The 16,975-nt window shown below is 37.9% G+C and overlaps 3 protein-coding genes across 3 annotated transcripts in view; 1 reads left to right on the top strand and 2 right to left on the bottom strand.

The window, feature by feature from the left end:
* Nucleotides 1-16,975, bottom strand: part of LOC105335076 (uncharacterized) — a 147,051-nt gene that overhangs the window by 70,373 nt on the left and 59,703 nt on the right. The gene's annotated exons all lie outside the window — the stretch shown is intronic.
* LOC105335085 (uncharacterized) lies at nucleotides 8,027-10,430 on the top strand. The gene is made up of 3 exons (XM_011438772.4): nucleotides 8,027-8,257; nucleotides 8,385-9,728; nucleotides 9,953-10,430. The coding sequence occupies exons 1-3, from the start codon at nucleotides 8,207-8,209 to the stop codon at nucleotides 9,962-9,964; spliced, it is 1,407 nt and encodes a 468-aa protein (XP_011437074.3). The 5' UTR covers nucleotides 8,027-8,206; the 3' UTR covers nucleotides 9,965-10,430.
* LOC105335086 (fascin) lies at nucleotides 12,202-16,501 on the bottom strand. Its single transcript, XM_011438773.4, has 4 exons — nucleotides 15,550-16,501; nucleotides 13,788-13,947; nucleotides 13,146-13,441; nucleotides 12,202-12,874 (listed from the first exon to the last, which is right to left on the bottom strand). The coding sequence occupies exons 1-4, from the start codon at nucleotides 16,385-16,387 to the stop codon at nucleotides 12,669-12,671; spliced, it is 1,500 nt and encodes a 499-aa protein (XP_011437075.3). The 5' UTR covers nucleotides 16,388-16,501; the 3' UTR covers nucleotides 12,202-12,668.

Genomic DNA, 16,975 nt, shown 5'->3' with positions numbered 1-16,975 from the left:
GTACGGTTCGCCGTAGAATTCATGTCATTTTTATATAAAAGCAGTAAAATTTTCTCTAAAAGACATTCAGTATAATAAAATTAATAGTGCCTGTTTGGGAGGGTAACTGTTGAAATTGACACCCCGATAAAGCCATTGTCAAACGACGCGAAACACTCGGGGTGTCAATTTCAACAGTTACTCTCCCAAACAGGCACTATTTATATAATGGTGAGAGTGATTTTCTGTTAAGTTTAAGTTTGAGTTTTTTATTAATCCCAATTTTTTTTTTAACATTTGCTATAATAGAATTTATGTAAGATGACCATGAAAGGTCCTTAAAAATGTAACACCTAAGTGTTTATGGGTGGATACGAATTCCAAATCGCATTATTGAAATTTTAACGTAGGGGTTACTGTTCTAAGTTTATTATTAAAACAAACAGCCTTATATATATATATATATATATATATATATATATATATATATATAACCTTCTTTGAGCAACACATTTTGTTTCAGATATAATACAGTAGCTTTGAAAATCCATATACTGAGTAATGCTATATTGGTGAACACAGCATTCCACTTGAAGTAATTGCAAAAGCATACAGACCTTTCGGACATTACTGACACCTCAGTCCGAGTTATTTCTCTTTGGTTACTGGGGCCCGTTTCTCAAAAAGGCGTAAATCTGGGCTGAAGTTAGTCCGACTAACAAAGTTACGCCAATATTTAGTCGGGTCTAAGTTGCGTTTCTGAAAAAGGCGTAAGTTAGGGTTTAAATGTCGAAAAACTTAGACATCTCCGCTGAGTACAAAGCATGCGCATATCGTATTTTGTTTTGCTTTGAGGCTATGGTTATATGTGGTGGATCAATTTTCCAATTCATAGTACATAACATGTAGTACAAGAGGTTTCAGAAACCAAATATGTGACAATTAAATGCATTGTAGATGATATTGAGGCACAATCTTACATATTGATTGAACGAAACAATACATAGAAATTAACTTCAATGTTCGTGTAAACTTCAAATATTTATAGAATACATGGACAAGGTACAGTGGATATGCCCCAATACATGTACGTCTGCAGAATGAGAAGTATGCTTCATAGACACTGTAGATCTTTAGATATTTTCAGATGCTGGGATAAGGCTTGATTCTTTTTTATCAATTCACCATATACCATGAGTATAACAGCAACCAACTGAAATCGAAAATATCTACTGTATAAATAATATTACATGAACCTTGTCCATCTTCTGTTCCAATATTGAAAGAATGTAGACAATGACATGGAAACGATTCTTGATTTTCTGCGATTCAAATGATAATAGTTTTGAAAGATATTAATATCAACAATTAACAAGACAGGAATTATCAACATTTGAGGCCGGGGTCTCCCCAACTCCCTTTCCTGTTTTGGGTTTAAATCGATCGATTTTTTCGGGGGGGGGGGGGGGGGGGTGAAAGTAATATACACCATCCATAAACAGGGAATAATTCGCCCTGTTTCATTTTCAATCATTTCACCCTCGTTGTCAGCGGGCAAATTTATGTTGATTTTCAATATCTAATATTAAGTAACTTAGGTAACAGCTGTGACTTGGCGAAGTCACGACCGAGTGAAACTGTTTGTAAGTGTAGAAGGACGGAAATATAACCCTGTATACAGTATCTTGATTAAAATAAAGATATAAAAGCAGTTATCTAAGAACACCCTTCCTATTTAAAGAAAGTTTTAAAAATAAAAGGCTTTTACAAGTTTAATGGAAAAGGCATCTAAAAATTCCCCTATCCCCTTCCGGATAAGACATTTTGCATCTTTGCGATTTTAACAAGTGCATGTGAGTTTTACTTTCTTCCTTTTTAAAGAAAGTTTTATAAATAAAAGGTTTTTACAAGTTTAATGGAAAATGCAAAATATCTTATCCGGAAGGGGATATGGAATTTTTTTAGATGCCTTATCTAAAAAATCCCCTATCCCCTTCCTGATAAGACATTTGGCATCTTTGCGGTTTTAATAAGTGCATGTGAGTTTTACTTTTTTCCCTATCTGCTTTAGGTTATTGGGATGGGGTGTATACAATTGTTTATATAATAAGTATGACAAATGCAAGCTAGTTAAATTTGTAAATAATGCACACTGTTGTAAAACAGCTAAAACAACGCTTTTGTATTGCAGGTCGACAACTTCGAAATAAAGAAAAATCCCTTGATATACGTACATCTTAAATGTGATGAAACAAAACTATCATGAATTCAAGTAATTAAAGATCAATTCAATTAAATGAGTACAAATAAACAATGCATATGAATATGCACGGATATCATTGATAGTACATGTGCCCCATACTTTTTTTAAAAAAGAATTATGATCGATGTTAAATATGAACGCAATTGATCACTTCATCCTAGAATTAATAAGATTAATGAATTTGATTTCCAAAAATTCAAGGTGTGCATGTGAAATTTAATAATAATCGATAACCTTGACAAACGCTTGTCAACAGATCTAAAATTGATGCACACTCTGCACGCTTCTAAAACATATTTTTGAGTAATATTTTAACAAACAAAAATTGATTGTATCTAAATGCGAGTTCATAAACATTCCAAAATACATGTAGCTTTCATACGGTTTTGTAAAGATACTAGGAGCAAAAAAAAAAAAAAAATGAAAATGATAATGCATACGTGTTGTAAAGTTTTCAGTAATACATGTATATGTAAAGAACAAACAACCACACACAAGGACAAATTACAAATGTAAACGTTTTGAGTTGCTCCTATTCATAATATAATTTTGAAATCAGTTTCGTTTCACAGGTTCAAATTTGATTAGAAACATTAAATTCTAGTTCATGCTTACTGAGAATTGATAAAAAAAAATCAATAATCTATTCGTACTTATATACATCTATCTTCTCGGGGAATAAATGTTTAATTTAGAAATAAAGCATTTTTTGAATAATTGTGTTTATATCATTTATTGGGGTAAACCCATTCTTCACACTTTAGGTAAATTTCATTACGAGTAGTAATGTATATTACATACGTTTAATAAGGTGAGCCCATTATTTATCAAATTGATTTAATCTCATTTTTTTTAGAAATAGAGACAGTTATCGAATAATAGGTATTTCTTAAAGTTATATGCACATGTACAAATAACACATAAAACAAACCAAAAAATAAAATTATCTGTATATTTTGCCTTAGAAACAACACACTCGCCATTTTTTTTGCACAGACTAAGGACTTACGCCTACCCATTAGCAGGCGTAGATTTAAACTCAAATTTAGTCCCGACTAAGTTTACGCCTTTTTGTGAAACGCAACTTAGTCTGGTTTTGAGGTCTAGTCCCTGATTTAGTCCGGACTAAGCTTACGCCTGGACGTAGGCCTTTTTGAGAAACGGGCCCCTGAAGTCCAGTCTAACAGTCCAATCTAGATCACCGTTTATTTTAAAGAACTCACAAAATCCAATCAGACAGAGATATTTGTGAAAATAAAATGCTGGAGAGAATATTCAACATTAACCCCCCTCCCCCCGCCACCACCATCACTACCACCCACCCCGCACCACCCAATCAAAATGAATTTGGATTATGTTTCTAGCAAACTGTATATGATACCCCAGGCGAGGATATACATGTACCCCCACGATGTCCCAGGCGAGGATATACATGTACCCGCGCGATGTCCCAGGCGAGGATATACATGTACCCGTGCGATGTTCCAGGCGAGGATATACATGTACCCGTGCGATGTTCCAGGCGAGGATATACATGTACCCGCGCGATGTTCCAGGCGAGGATATACATGTACCCGCGCGATGTCCCAGGCGAGGATATACATGTACCCGCGCTATGTCACAGGCGAGGATATACATGTACCCGCGCGATGTCCAAGGCGAGGATATACATGTACCCGCGCGATGTTCCAGGCGAGGATATACATGTACCCGCGCGATGTCCCAGGCGAGGATATACATGTACTCGCGCGATGTTCCAGGCGAGGATATACATGTACCCCCGCGATGTCCCAGGCGAGGATATACATGTACCCGTGCGATGTCCCAGGCGAGGATATACATGTACCCGCGCGATGTCCCAGGCGGGGATATACATGTACCCGCGCGATGTCCCAGGCGAGGATATACATGTACCCGCATAGAGATACATTGTTTTTTTTTTCTTTGAAAATAAAAAATTACATATTTATTGGAATTGCAACAAAGTGGCGCTTCTAATTATCCTGATTTCTGATAACAATATTGTTCACACTTCCTGTTTAATCAACAAAATGTTCATAGCAGCGATCTTTATCATTGTTATCTCTATAGCAAATGACGTTTTTCATCTAATCTGGTTTTATCTTTAAACGATCACTGAAATGAATTGTATACCCTTTTAAATGATGGATCCATCAGCATCCAAAGATCATACGTTAGCCCTGCATGCATTGATACAGTTTCCTAGGGCATTCAAAGGTTGTAATATTTGATATTTTCCCAATACTTCTGTCTATACTTGTACTTTTATATGTATTGTATAACTTTCCATTTCCAATGTCTTCTTTTCCATCGCTTTCTCGTTTACACGTCCATATCAAGAAAATATTACCAGTTTATCAATGAACGCAATTATAATCAATTTTATATAATTAATATAATAATATAATTATAACTATCGGCAGACCATAATCAAATTGCATAAATTTAAGAAATGCAACATGCTACATAATAAATCTCCCCACGATCTGCAGAAGACTCTTCTGTGTATTCCACAATCTGTTGAAGACTGTTCTAAGCACTTGGTACCAACGATCTGTAGAAGACTGTTATGTGGTACCAACGATCTGTAAAAGACTGTTATGTGGTACCCACGATCAGTAGAGGACTGTTATGGGGGACTTTAATGTGGTACCCACGATCAGTAGAGGACTGTAATGTAGTACCCACGATCTGTAGAAGACTGTTATGGAGGACTTTTATGTGGTACCCACGATCAGTAGAGGACTGTTATGTAGTACCCACGATTTGCAGAAGACTATTCTATGTATTCCACAATCTGTTGAAGACTGTTCTGTGCACTTGGTATCCACGATCTGTAGAAGACTGTAATGTGGTACAAACGATCCATAGAAGATTGTTATGTGGTACCCACGATCTGTAGAGGACTTTTCTTTGGTACCCACGATCTGTAGAAGATTATTCTGTAGTAACCACGACTTATATGGGAATGGGTTTTTTTTTTGTATCAACGGCTTGTAAAATGTCTTTTTTGTTGTACCTACGACTTGTAGAAAACTATTTTAATACCCACCAGGCACGTAGCATCAGGGTGGCCATGAGGGGCCTGCCTCTACCCCTAATTTTTGTCGCAGCAAAGATTTTTCTTGAATTTACATGTGATATTAAACAGTGAATTATCAAGTATTTGCCCCCTCTCCCTTTTTTGAGACCTGTGAAAAATTGAAGTAGAAAAATAATAGTGAAGTTAAAGTTATAGGTATGTACCACGCTATATACCCCCCCCCCCCCCCCCCAAGCAAAACAAAACAAAACAAAACAAAACGTAGTAGGATTTCATATATTTCGTTGCCTTTTTTCTTTTTTGGCGCTCGTCAAGATTTGTGGTATGAGTCTGCCCCTCCCTCCAAACTTTCAAAAACGATACTACGTGCCTGCCCACGACTCTGAAAAGACTACACAGCTGTAACCACGATTTTAAAAATAAACGAACACTACTGAATTTTTATTTAAAAAGCTAACTCAAGTTCCCTTAACAAAATAAGGAGTTGTGGTAGTAAACTCTCTTCAAAATGTATACGTACACATACATACATCTCTTTAAACAGAAATACATTCAGTAAATATGAAATATACTTATCTAATCAACCTTTCACATTCCAAAGTCCATCATAATTTATTTTCAATGGTTTTCCAAATATAGTTTTAACATTTGGGTCACAGATCTATGCAAGCTTTTTCGAAAAACCATAAAAAAAGACGTTTAAATCAAAATTAAACCGAAAGCCTCAGTTAGAATAATTTTTATAGAGCATGTCATTGCGTTCCGTTAACAAAGTAATACAATATTTTGTGATCCGATTGATAATAAGGAAGCATTGGTCATCGAATATCAAATATAAGTACAAGTCTGTCTGACATCGACACAAACCTGGACCCTGCCCATAATACTCGTTGACTGATGTGGATATAATGTATTTATGAAAACGTAATGTTCCTATATTTTCTGTATTCAAGCATACATGTAGTATGTAATTTCCTAAAAGTATCAAGTTACAATGTATTACATGTTTACGACTTAATTTTTACAACGATCGAAGTCTTGAGTACATAATTTCCAAGTACAATACATATAGATTTGAGATGATTTATTCTGTCGCCCAGATAGTCAATTATACAACGGAAAACTAACAGATGATTTGCAAATAAAATGCAAAAATTAAAAGTTTTTTTGTGTTAAACTGATTACATATATCAGCTTTTATGTACATGAGCATAAACGTTGGATGCTTTAAACATTCTTAATGTCAATAAAGTCCGAAAGATTCCAAATTCTCTGTTGATGAGGTGTCCGTCGTTAAAATGTAGTATTTTAAAGAAATTTCATTACCAACCCATTGCTTTGCTTTAATCTAAAAAGATAAAAGACTACATTAACAGTTGGATTACTCCCATTTCAGAGAATCGTATTTATGAAAAACTGGTCTGACCACACCCTAAAGTGTATCTAAGATCCCAGTATATCACAGGCAATTGACGGGACTTAATGGGTTTTAATGTGTGTTAGAGAGAGAGAGAGAGAGAGAGAGAGAGAGAGAGAGAGAGAGAGAGAGAGAGAGAGAGAGAGAGAGAGAGAGAGAGAGAGAGAGAGAGAGAGAGAGAGTACAAATGTCACATATTCGTGAGAATCTTTTCTCTATTGAACACTGTTATGTTTATATAGCCTTGAGCTAGGTACACGATGTAGCTGGTAAAGACATTCTCGCCTTTATACATTTTATCTTCGTTGACGCGGAATTCTTGATTCTACTTCAATCTTCCCAGTTTTATTGACCAATGGACAGTTACAATTAAGGTATTTCGGCCACTCGCTGTCCTTCCTGAGACTAAAATAGCCCCACCCCCACTCACTATATTGTTTATACAATATCTATCAATTTGTTTTGAGTACCATATTCTAATTTATTTATCATTAGGCCCTTCTTTTTTTAAATTAAAACTTGGGTAAGTATATAGGCCTTTACCTGCTTCTATACATAGCAGAGCAACTGTCAAACAGGAAAATTGTACTAATTTTTCCTTACGCATAATTATATAAATACATCCGTATGTGGTTATAAATGCGATAAGTGATGAACATCAATAATGATGATGATGGGTTTAAAGAAGATAATTATGCAACTACTTCTTACATACATATCATATTTGTCACAGACATGTTTTAAATTCTTAAGGAACTTGTCCCACCTTGATTTTTCTGGCATAACGTGTACGTGAAATGTGAAAAAAAAAACGACGCATGATGCAAGTCAACCCCCCCCCTTCCTTCCTTATGTTTGTTAATATTTCCCCCTAACTTCAAAAACAATGCTTAGTGCCTGATTACTTCTGCCACTTTCATGAAGAAGTGTTTTTGTAATAGGATGAACACTCAATCAAATACCTGTAAAAGTATGATTATGGTCAATATACATATTTTTTCTAAACTTATGACTTCCTCGCAATGTCCACCATTACTTCCCTGATTTTGTCACCAGCAGTGACCAAGACATCGGTGTAAGAAGAGTATATCTTTGATTTCCTGTTAGTCAACAGTACAAACCAATTTATCCCTCAGTCCCTTCTAATCATCTTTGAGTCAGTGATAATTTCAGAGCACGATTTCTTTTGTCATAGTTTTTATACGGCCCTACTTCTAACAACGGCGCTTTTGTATTTTTATAGTCTCGATATATTCAATGCTTGTTGCATAAAAGATGGTTTATCGCCGACATCATGTGCTAATGCCATATTAATCATATTTACCTATCAATTTAAAGGCGAAAATCATAAACAAAGCGCTATAGTAGGAGACATGGATCTTTAGCGCGGCTTGTCACATGCGAGGGATTCCGAAAGGTGACAGAAATTGCAGCTACTACGTGTGCTTTTCATCAAAAACCCCCGTTAGTGCCTCACTTTACAATGCATGTCAACGGAGGCCGATCTTCTGCACTCTCACTGATGTCCGATAAGGTAAGATAATGCAATGAGGAGCTTTTAAAAATCTGATAGCAAAAAATTATAGACATTTATGAAATTTATGCAAGATTTCTATCAAGTAAGTAACTTAATGCATCATCCATACTGTGTTTTTTTGTAGAAGATGGGCTATCTGGTGTTTTGGCTGGTAACCGTGGCTTTGTGTTGTGACTATGGATTTACACAGGTTCTACGACCAAGGCAAATGAGGTTCCGAGGACCCCGTCGGTTTCCGCTAGGACCTGGCCCTGTCCGGTTTCCAGGAGCTCCTTTTCCCGGATCATTTCCACCACTGAACAGACAGAGGAACTTCGTACCTCAGCCGCCTCCTCCCCGGAGACAAATTCTTTTCTCCAATCCCGCTAATCAGTTGGCACCTAATTTACCCACTTCTTCACCTTTCTTGACGGGGTCTGTCTCCGGGACAAATTTTGGCACCGTGAATACACAAAGCTCTAACCTAGTGTCAGATTCAGGGGTGACAGTGGATGTGGGGAACTTAGATTTCGGGACAGTGGCGGAAGCTGTAATGACTGATATGTTCAGAGAAAATGCAAGGGGAGGTAACTCGTTCACTAACAGCAACGGCGTGAACGCGAACACTCAGACCTTAACTCAAGGACAAACAAACTCACTGCTGAGCTCAGCATCTGGCGGTTTCCAGTTAGATAGAGTCAATGTACCGCAGAACAGTGTACCACAAATCAATGTACCGCAGAACAGTGTGCCGCAGAACAACCAGATCCCTAATAACTTGAACACAAATCCGGGTTCACAGGAGCCCATTGGTGTTGGATTAAGACCTATTGAGTTGCTGAACAATGACAGAAGTTTGGTGGAGAACAACAGAGTAAGCATCAACTTTGGGGCGGCACCAACGCAAACTTTAACGACTGGAAACCTGGTCGGCTCCACCGATCCTCAAACAAGACAAAACGCAACAAGTTCGTTAACGTTGTCACCGGCATTTCCAGGATTTGCTCCATTGCAACTTCCGGAACTTGGAGACGATTCTTGGTTCTCTTATTTGAAAGGTCTTCTAGATCGAACCAACCCTGACCTGCGGATATTTTCAAACTCAACAGGTGAGGGTATGTTTCCTATCCCCCAACGTATAACAGACGTTCCCAGAGGCACCATGCCGATTTACATCAAAAACTTCCGGAGCAATCCAGCATACGTTCCTTTTCGACTTCCGGGCCAGCCATACAATATGCTCATTCCGTTCAATAGAGATAATCGGGAAATGGTGTACCCGTATTTGCCAATCTACATTCCGTATCCTAACGTAGGAGTTGATGTTCCGGAAGCTGGACAACGTTTTGTGGCGTATCTTCCGTTCCAACCGGATAGATACAAGGCATCCTCAGAGGGCGCTGGTGTCGTCTTCCCACAACTCTCTTCAGCTGGTTCGTTCCCGGTTTATACCGACAGACGTCCCGTAGTGGGAAATCTAATGCAACGGGTAAGTTTTGAAGATTCATTAGTCTTAAATATACGATAGCTTAATACAAGAGATTTATGTACAAGCTCAAATTAGAATACATACAATACATACACACAATTTCATTGAAAATGTTTTAACATATATATATATATATATATATACCGTTTGAAAAACACCACTTTATTTACTAATAAGTATTATTTACGGTCATGAAATGTAACAAAGTTTTGTTTCTCTTTCAGCTGGGAAGATGAAAGTGAAATAGAGAAGCTAAGAGAGAAAAGAAACCTTAATCATTGTTTTAGTGATCGTCTCGCTCAAAGTCTACAAAGCATCACTTGATTGACCATCTTCCAAATAATGACTTGCAATAATTAGAAGTAGTACTCGGTAATTGATGAACGGGCAGATCCAAGCTGAAAACATTTGTGGGCCCGTGCTTGATTTTTTGTGATCCTTTCGCCATAAATGTCCATCGATCTGGTCGGCATTTGACAGAAGTCTCGCAGTAAATCAGTTGTGGAATGTAGGAATGCCAAGAGACTGTAGCTAAAGCTCCTTGCCCTACTTGTGTATTATAATCAAACTCTATTTCTGTTTTTCATTGTATAGACTGGCTTAAGTAGATTTATCACTGATTTCATAAGCCTTATTATTTATTGTACGGTTTCATCAATGTCTTGTAATTCTATTAGTGTATATAATATAGAGATATATATATGATGATGTACTCTTTTAATGATTATTTTGTAACACCAACATGCATGCATTTATTTAGATATAAAAATTTCCCCTTTATAAGACGCATGGGGACATCCTCTCTATGGTTGGGGTTTTTTAAGTAGATAAAGATATAACTTTCTAAAAAGAGGTTAAACATTGGTTGACCTGATAAAGCTGTTTACGATGATGCTTGTCATGAAATAATTACTAGTACTTCACAATATCAAAATTTCCTGAAAGTATTTTTTTATACATGTAGCGAGCTCGTCGACACCGGGTCAGTTTTAAGTATTAAAGTTCCTAGTGTATCGAATTCCACACTTAACGTTAACTTAATGTAAAAACACCATCGCCTCTGGAAGTGAAATTTGTTTCGTATATATCAAAAACAGAAAATGGAAATAATTATGTTTGATTTATATATGTACGTATTCACGCACATACCTATATTTATACATAAAAAATGGTGTAAGATAAATATTTTGTATGTGGAAGGTAAGGATATCTCAGACAGCCTTACAGACAATTCAAAACAGACATTACAGAAGATGTAATTAGCTGTAATCTATCCAGGAAAATATCCACTTTCAATTTGAATGTTATTTTTTCATTAACTATATAATGCATAACGCGTCGTAATTTGTCTATTTTCTCACGTTAAAACGGCAACAATTTAGAGTTCTTCCTCAATTATAGCCTTCATTGTCATGGGAATTACACAATTTGCAGAACAAATTGCCGTAAATGTAACTATTTTTATTGTATGTTGTAAAGTTACGTCAAGAAGCAAGTTTATTTCGACAATGACGTAATCTCATCCCCGTAATAGGACAGCCGTGCAGATTGGCCGTCCATCGCTGACCCGGGTTACGTAATAATGTCACCTGCATGCGCTCTGACCTCAGTTCACACCTGCATTGTAATCCGCTTTGTCGCACCTGTTTTCGTTTTATGGCGATAAAACCATTACATGTAAATAAATGAGAGAGAGAGAGAGAGAGAGAGAGAGAGAGAGAGAGAGAGAGAGAGAGAGAATTACTTTTAAATTCTCAGTATGTGTGTCATATTAGTTAATACATTTATATGACAAACTGACATTGCTTATGATATTTAAAACATACATTTATAGTATTCTTGCCCTGGAGAATGAAATTTTGGTATATTTATCCGGAAATATTTTGTCTGTGTTGATATGTGCTTCACCGATATACGGTCCTTAATGTTCTCAAGTATTTCTTTAAAAATCTTAAGTATGTCTATGTGGTTAAGTTGATGTAGGCTAAAAAGACATGACCCACATATTTCCTTACTCCGACCGAAAGAAAAATTTGCGCACTGAATTTTTTAAAAGAATTTTTCTAATCAAAGTTTGGAATTAGAACAGCGTGCTTTTTGACCTTCGCGTGGCCTATCTTAATAAAGTGAACGTAGCAAGTAATTTGCCAGAGAAAGTTACAGAAAATGTAATAATACCAAACATAAAAAATTCATAGGCCATTGTAAGTAAGGACTAGATAAGCATGCCGTACGTTATCCACAGCAGAATCAATAAGACGGAGAGAGAGAAGGAAAAATAGAGAAAGAGAGATGGATGGTAATGCTTGATTCAATTTATAACTCCACATCACTATAACTGGTTTTCTGCCCACAATATAATCGATTCTGAAATCATTTTTTCCAGAAAGCACTTTTTGTATTTTTTCAGGGATAGGCTGAAATTTCGATAAATATCAAAATGTTTCCATGGTTATTCAAAAAATAGGCTACAACAGTTTTACATGTTTTAATCACATGTTGTACAAATCATGAAATGGATTTTAATATCATTCTTAGATCGATGAAATGTTGAACTCTAACAAGAAGCCATGCAAAAATATTTCTCGCCTTTTATATACAAGATACACCTAACGTTCAACGTCACAAACACATGTATATTGATCCAAAGTCTGCATCGCGCTATAACAAGTCCCTGTCTTATATTCAAAAACTGCAGCTTGCAGTATAAATAACATGCCAGCGATTCGTTGTGTATCCTAGAAACGAATTAAAATCTCGATTCTGGTGGTCGATAGTCGTATACATGTAAATGATGTAAGGGGTCGGTGGATGAGGACACGATACGCGTAAAGAAATGACAATATTTTGATTACACTCTGTCTCAAACAGATATCACTGCCCAAGCTTGGATGAGCTGGTCCCCTTTGAAGATGTAATTTGGTACCTGTCTCCAGGTCTTTAGAACTCTAGCAGAGTGCTGGCATTGACTTCCGTTCCGGTGGCCTTGAATAGTCCGTTTTGTTCCGTTTTGAGAAGGTTTCCGTTTGGCGCTTTGATTGTCAACTTTGAGTTTCCCTTAAATTCCACGATAAATGGAGTGGGTCCGTCTCCATCCAACATCACCATATCGTTATCTGCAACACTCCAGTATTTACCATTAGACGCTGAAAAAAAACCCCATAGAATATTGTAAAATGATTGAATTTTTTCCAAGGTATACAAAACAGACTTACAATACTTTTGCAGCTAAAGGCACTGTAATCAGTAAGTTTAATTGACATTAAGTCTAGGGTATTCTAGGCAGTGTAAGCGTTTATTTTATAACACGACAAGGTATAGAGCACAGACTAGACTTTACTTTTGACCTCAAGATCTAGAATTTACCTTGACCTCAAGACCTAAAATTTACATTTAACCCCGAGGTCTCGAGTTTACCTTTGAAGTTGTACGTCCCGTCCTTACACCCCTCCAGCTGGATGAGGTCATAGGTCACTCTGTTACAGCAACATTCTTCTGATTTGGCCTTGACCCCGACAAATCCATATTCACATTTCAGAACCAAAAGCGGTCGGTTTACTATCCTAATCTTAAACTTTTCTTTCTCGCCGACGGCCTCAGTGGTCGCTACGAGACTTCCGGTTGCCTTGTTGAATATGTAACAATTGTTGCTGGCTTTGATTGCCACCGTTCCGTCACCCAACCACTCCAAATGAAACAAAGCCTGGGGTGTTCTAAAAGAAAAAGTTAATCCCATAAGTTACACGCAAATTATTAGCTTAATTAATTAAGTATTAATTTACTCCAACAACCGTCATTATTGTTGTGTTATATTTTGCAATCGTGTTTATCTTTGGTAAAGAGAAAACATGTAATAAACGAACATGTATTCAGCATTATGTCATTGACAGTGATTTCGTGGGGCCCAGATGTACCACAATTAATCATCAAACAATCTATACTTCTACTGTTTTTTTAAGCAGATTCGGTGTTTTTATCGCATCTTTTGCAAACTATTACAGAACAGGGAAAGTAGCTTTCTTTTGAAATGCAGCATTTAAATGTAGAATATACACTTACACAGAAGCCGACCTTGCCTGCACCCCCGCGCTTGCCGCATCCAGAGACCAGTATTTGTTGTCAATAGTCCGGAACGCCCACGCGTCTTTCTCGCGGTTGTACTCCATTTGGAATGTCTCCTTATCCGTCTCTTCTTCCTGATTGGCTGTAACGTCAATACCTACCAAACGACAACAGAATGGGGTGTAATTATTCATTCATACAGAGTTCCTAAATAGATACATATACAATATACACCTAAGAAATTCGGCGTAAATTTACTGACTTTGCTCATTTCTCTATAAAGTTCATGTCAGAAGTTTCGGGGATGGGGGTAGGGGTGAAGGAGCAAATTTGTTTCATTTTCATATCCTGGAAGTAGATCAGCATTCTTTTCTCCTATTAGATATGTACATATCAGGTTTTTTGGGGTTCACGTTTAATGAAACTAAATTCCCCCATAAAACGGAGGATGTGTACACACAATTTTAAAAACAGTAGCTTAAGTTACGTGATTCGGAAGTATATTGTTCAAGAATCTGTAAGCCGCGCGGAAGAGGCCGGGAGAAAGTGGTTTTTGATGGTACTACTTGTCGTCTGGAGCCTCGTTATCTGTACTTAGGCATCAAGTGGACACTTCCTTCAGCAGCGGTAAATCAACAAACAACTCTGCATTCTTGTCAGCATCCCCCCTTCCTATCAAGGTTAACAAGCCCCCAGACACACCGAGCCCATTTACTCCGGAAAACTCCAAGGGGAAAACACTGCGCTGTGCGGACAATGTATAAGCAATAGACGAAAGCATTTGATATTTGATAGTTTTAATATAGTCTTATCGCGATAAAGAAAATTGGTTCAATCCACAAGGGAGCACATCAGCTGGCTTGTAACAAATAGCACGTGTGGGCCAACTACTCCATATTACGTCACCCGATAGCTCCATTGGAGCAAAGTTCATCATTACATGGTTGTCAACGATCCCAGAGATTTTCAGTTGCTTCGCTGATCAAAGTTTAACAGACCTAGTGCGATGGAGTGTTATGTATAGAGCCGTGCTGGAACTGATTTTGATGCTTTTCCAATTAAAACAGACTTCAGCAAAGACCAGACTATTGATTTCCTTTTTGTTTACCGCTAAGTCTTGTGCACGAATCACACAATGCCAAAGAAATGCTTTATTGATAGTTTGGTTCCGTAGAGAGGTTTATTTTTATTTTTTGATCCATGTCGTTTTGGGTTTTTTTTGATGCAGATGCAAAACAGACCGACTCAGCACGCCACAGCTATTGGTGTAGATCGGCCATGATAAGCCAGGGTCTGATCTTTAAAAAATATGAAGAAAGCGTCTCAGGGAAAAATTTGAAAAACGCGTGATTCATACGGCCCTGAAATATCATTAATGTCGGGAAAAAAATGTTTCTTACATTTTGTTTGATCGAGCACCGTATAGAGAATTACTGCATGATTTGAGCATAAAATCCCCCAGAAATGTTGTAAGGGACTTGAGAGGGGGAATTAATAGGTTGAATCCGACTGCATGCACTTGTTCAAGCTGTGGCAATTATGCGCCACACAAGGAACATGAGTCACTAATTTCAAGAGAGGAAAAAAGTGAAACGTCGAGTTTTTGACAGAAACAAGAACCGCTCAAATTTCATTTGACATAAAATTGCAACGTTATTAGCTTTATTGACAAGTCGCCCATTCACACGTCTGTGCGTTTCTTTGTTAACGTGTAAAGGGCCCTAACAGAAACACCTTATCAATACCCTGAATACATTACCTTGTCTGATTGAGGCCAGCTTCCCATTGTACGCAATGACGACGACCTGTGGATGGCTGTCCTCTATAGTAAATAGTTCGTCCTTTGTTACCGCTTTATTTCGGCCTTTCATGGAGGCAGTAGACCCTACTGCAGTCAGATATCGGCCATCATTGTCCTTAAAAGCCAGCCCCGAGATCTGGCCCGATTTGATTTCTAAAGTGAATTTACTGGAGTCATCCAGAGCCTCCACCAGACCCCCATCTTTATGTAAATAACGATTGTCATAGGTTTTTAAAGCGTACTTTCCCTCGACAAACTCTAGGATGATGAGTGCGTTCTGACCCCACGGAATGACCTCCGTACATTGGATCTCGTCGTCCTTCAGGTGCGCGTAACGTTTCCTGTTGACGTTACGTAAATGTACCTGTGGGTGAATCGACAACTGGACAGTCCAGTGCTCGGACTCCCCCGGAGACTTGGCGAAACATTTGACGTTTTCTCCACTGTTTCCCAAGTAATTCCCGTGTTCCATCTGCCGGAACAACCACTTGCCGGTCCCTTTGGTGTATTCTATGGCAAATTTCTCAGACGGTCCCGGTTCCTCGGCATCGCATGTCACGTTGCCGTATTTATCAGACGACAAATACCGTCCCAGAAAACTCCGAATATACACCACTTCCTCATTCAGGTCCTGCTCCAACATCCATATTTGCTTGCTTTTTAATGCAGTCCCAGATGCATTAATTTTAAATCCGAATTTTTCGGCTGTCAGGTATTTGTTAGAGCTGGTAACCAGACCTGCCTTCCATTGTAGTCCGGCCGGCTTATGTCCGTTAATTCCGTTGGTCTCAGACATAGCTTTCTTCCTTTGTGATCGGGGCCTGCCGTCTCAGTCTCTCTGATACAGCGATCTGCACACACACAGCCGCGCCTCGCTCAAGTCAGCCGTGTCAGTGCAACAGGCAAAGCAAGCCGAGGTCTGATTGGTCGATCGGCGCGATGGAAAAAGATACTCGATTTGAGAGAGAGAAAAAAATGAATGAGGATGTCAAATACAAACAAAGCGACGGGGGTTAAAATGGGTTCCAGGTCGTGTTGACTGATTTCCCTGTAACGGGGGAGTTTTCGTGCCTGTAATCTTTAATCCTGGGCACACGTACATACTACATACATAATCTATTTAGCAACTTATGATTGTCGTGTTTTTGCGATATATCATCTTTCGTGGTTTTGAATTATCTATTATCCATCGACAGCTGAGAGATAAACGCGTTAATCCGTATAGGGACGGACAGGTGAACAATATATATAGAATATACACATGCTAAGTAGACACGGTCTGTAGTCTATTACTGATGCATTCAAAGTTACGTCCTCGATCACAATTTACTGCAGGGTCAGTCACCGTTGTACAATAACCCACTGTAACTGTTGGTATCAATTG

Source organism: Magallana gigas, chromosome 7, assembly GCF_963853765.1.
Source record: "Magallana gigas chromosome 7, xbMagGiga1.1, whole genome shotgun sequence".
In the NCBI taxonomy this organism is placed as follows: domain Eukaryota; kingdom Metazoa; phylum Mollusca; class Bivalvia; order Ostreida; family Ostreidae; genus Magallana; species Magallana gigas.
The sequence above is the reverse complement of the archived record's forward strand: the minus strand, read 5'-3'. Positions and strand labels throughout refer to the sequence as shown.

Bases quoted from the DNA above. Each gene is read 5' to 3' on its own strand.
- LOC105335085 (XM_011438772.4), top strand. From the start codon at position 8,207: ATGCATGTCAACGGAGGCCGATCTTCTGCACTCTCACTGATGTCCGAT. The intron at 8,258-8,384 runs GTAAGATAATGC...GTTTTTTTGTAG, and splicing joins TCTCACTGATGTCCGATAAG to AAGATGGGCTATCTGGTGTT.
- LOC105335086 (XM_011438773.4), bottom strand. From the start codon at position 16,387: ATGTCTGAGACCAACGGAATTAACGGACATAAGCCGGCCGGACTACAA. The intron at 13,948-15,549 runs GTAATGTATTCA...GTCGTTTGGTAG, and splicing joins GCTGGCCTCAATCAGACAAG to GTATTGACGTTACAGCCAAT. The intron at 12,875-13,145 runs GTAAACTCGAGA...GTTTTTTTTCAG, and splicing joins CGGGACGTACAACTTCAAAG to CGTCTAATGGTAAATACTGG.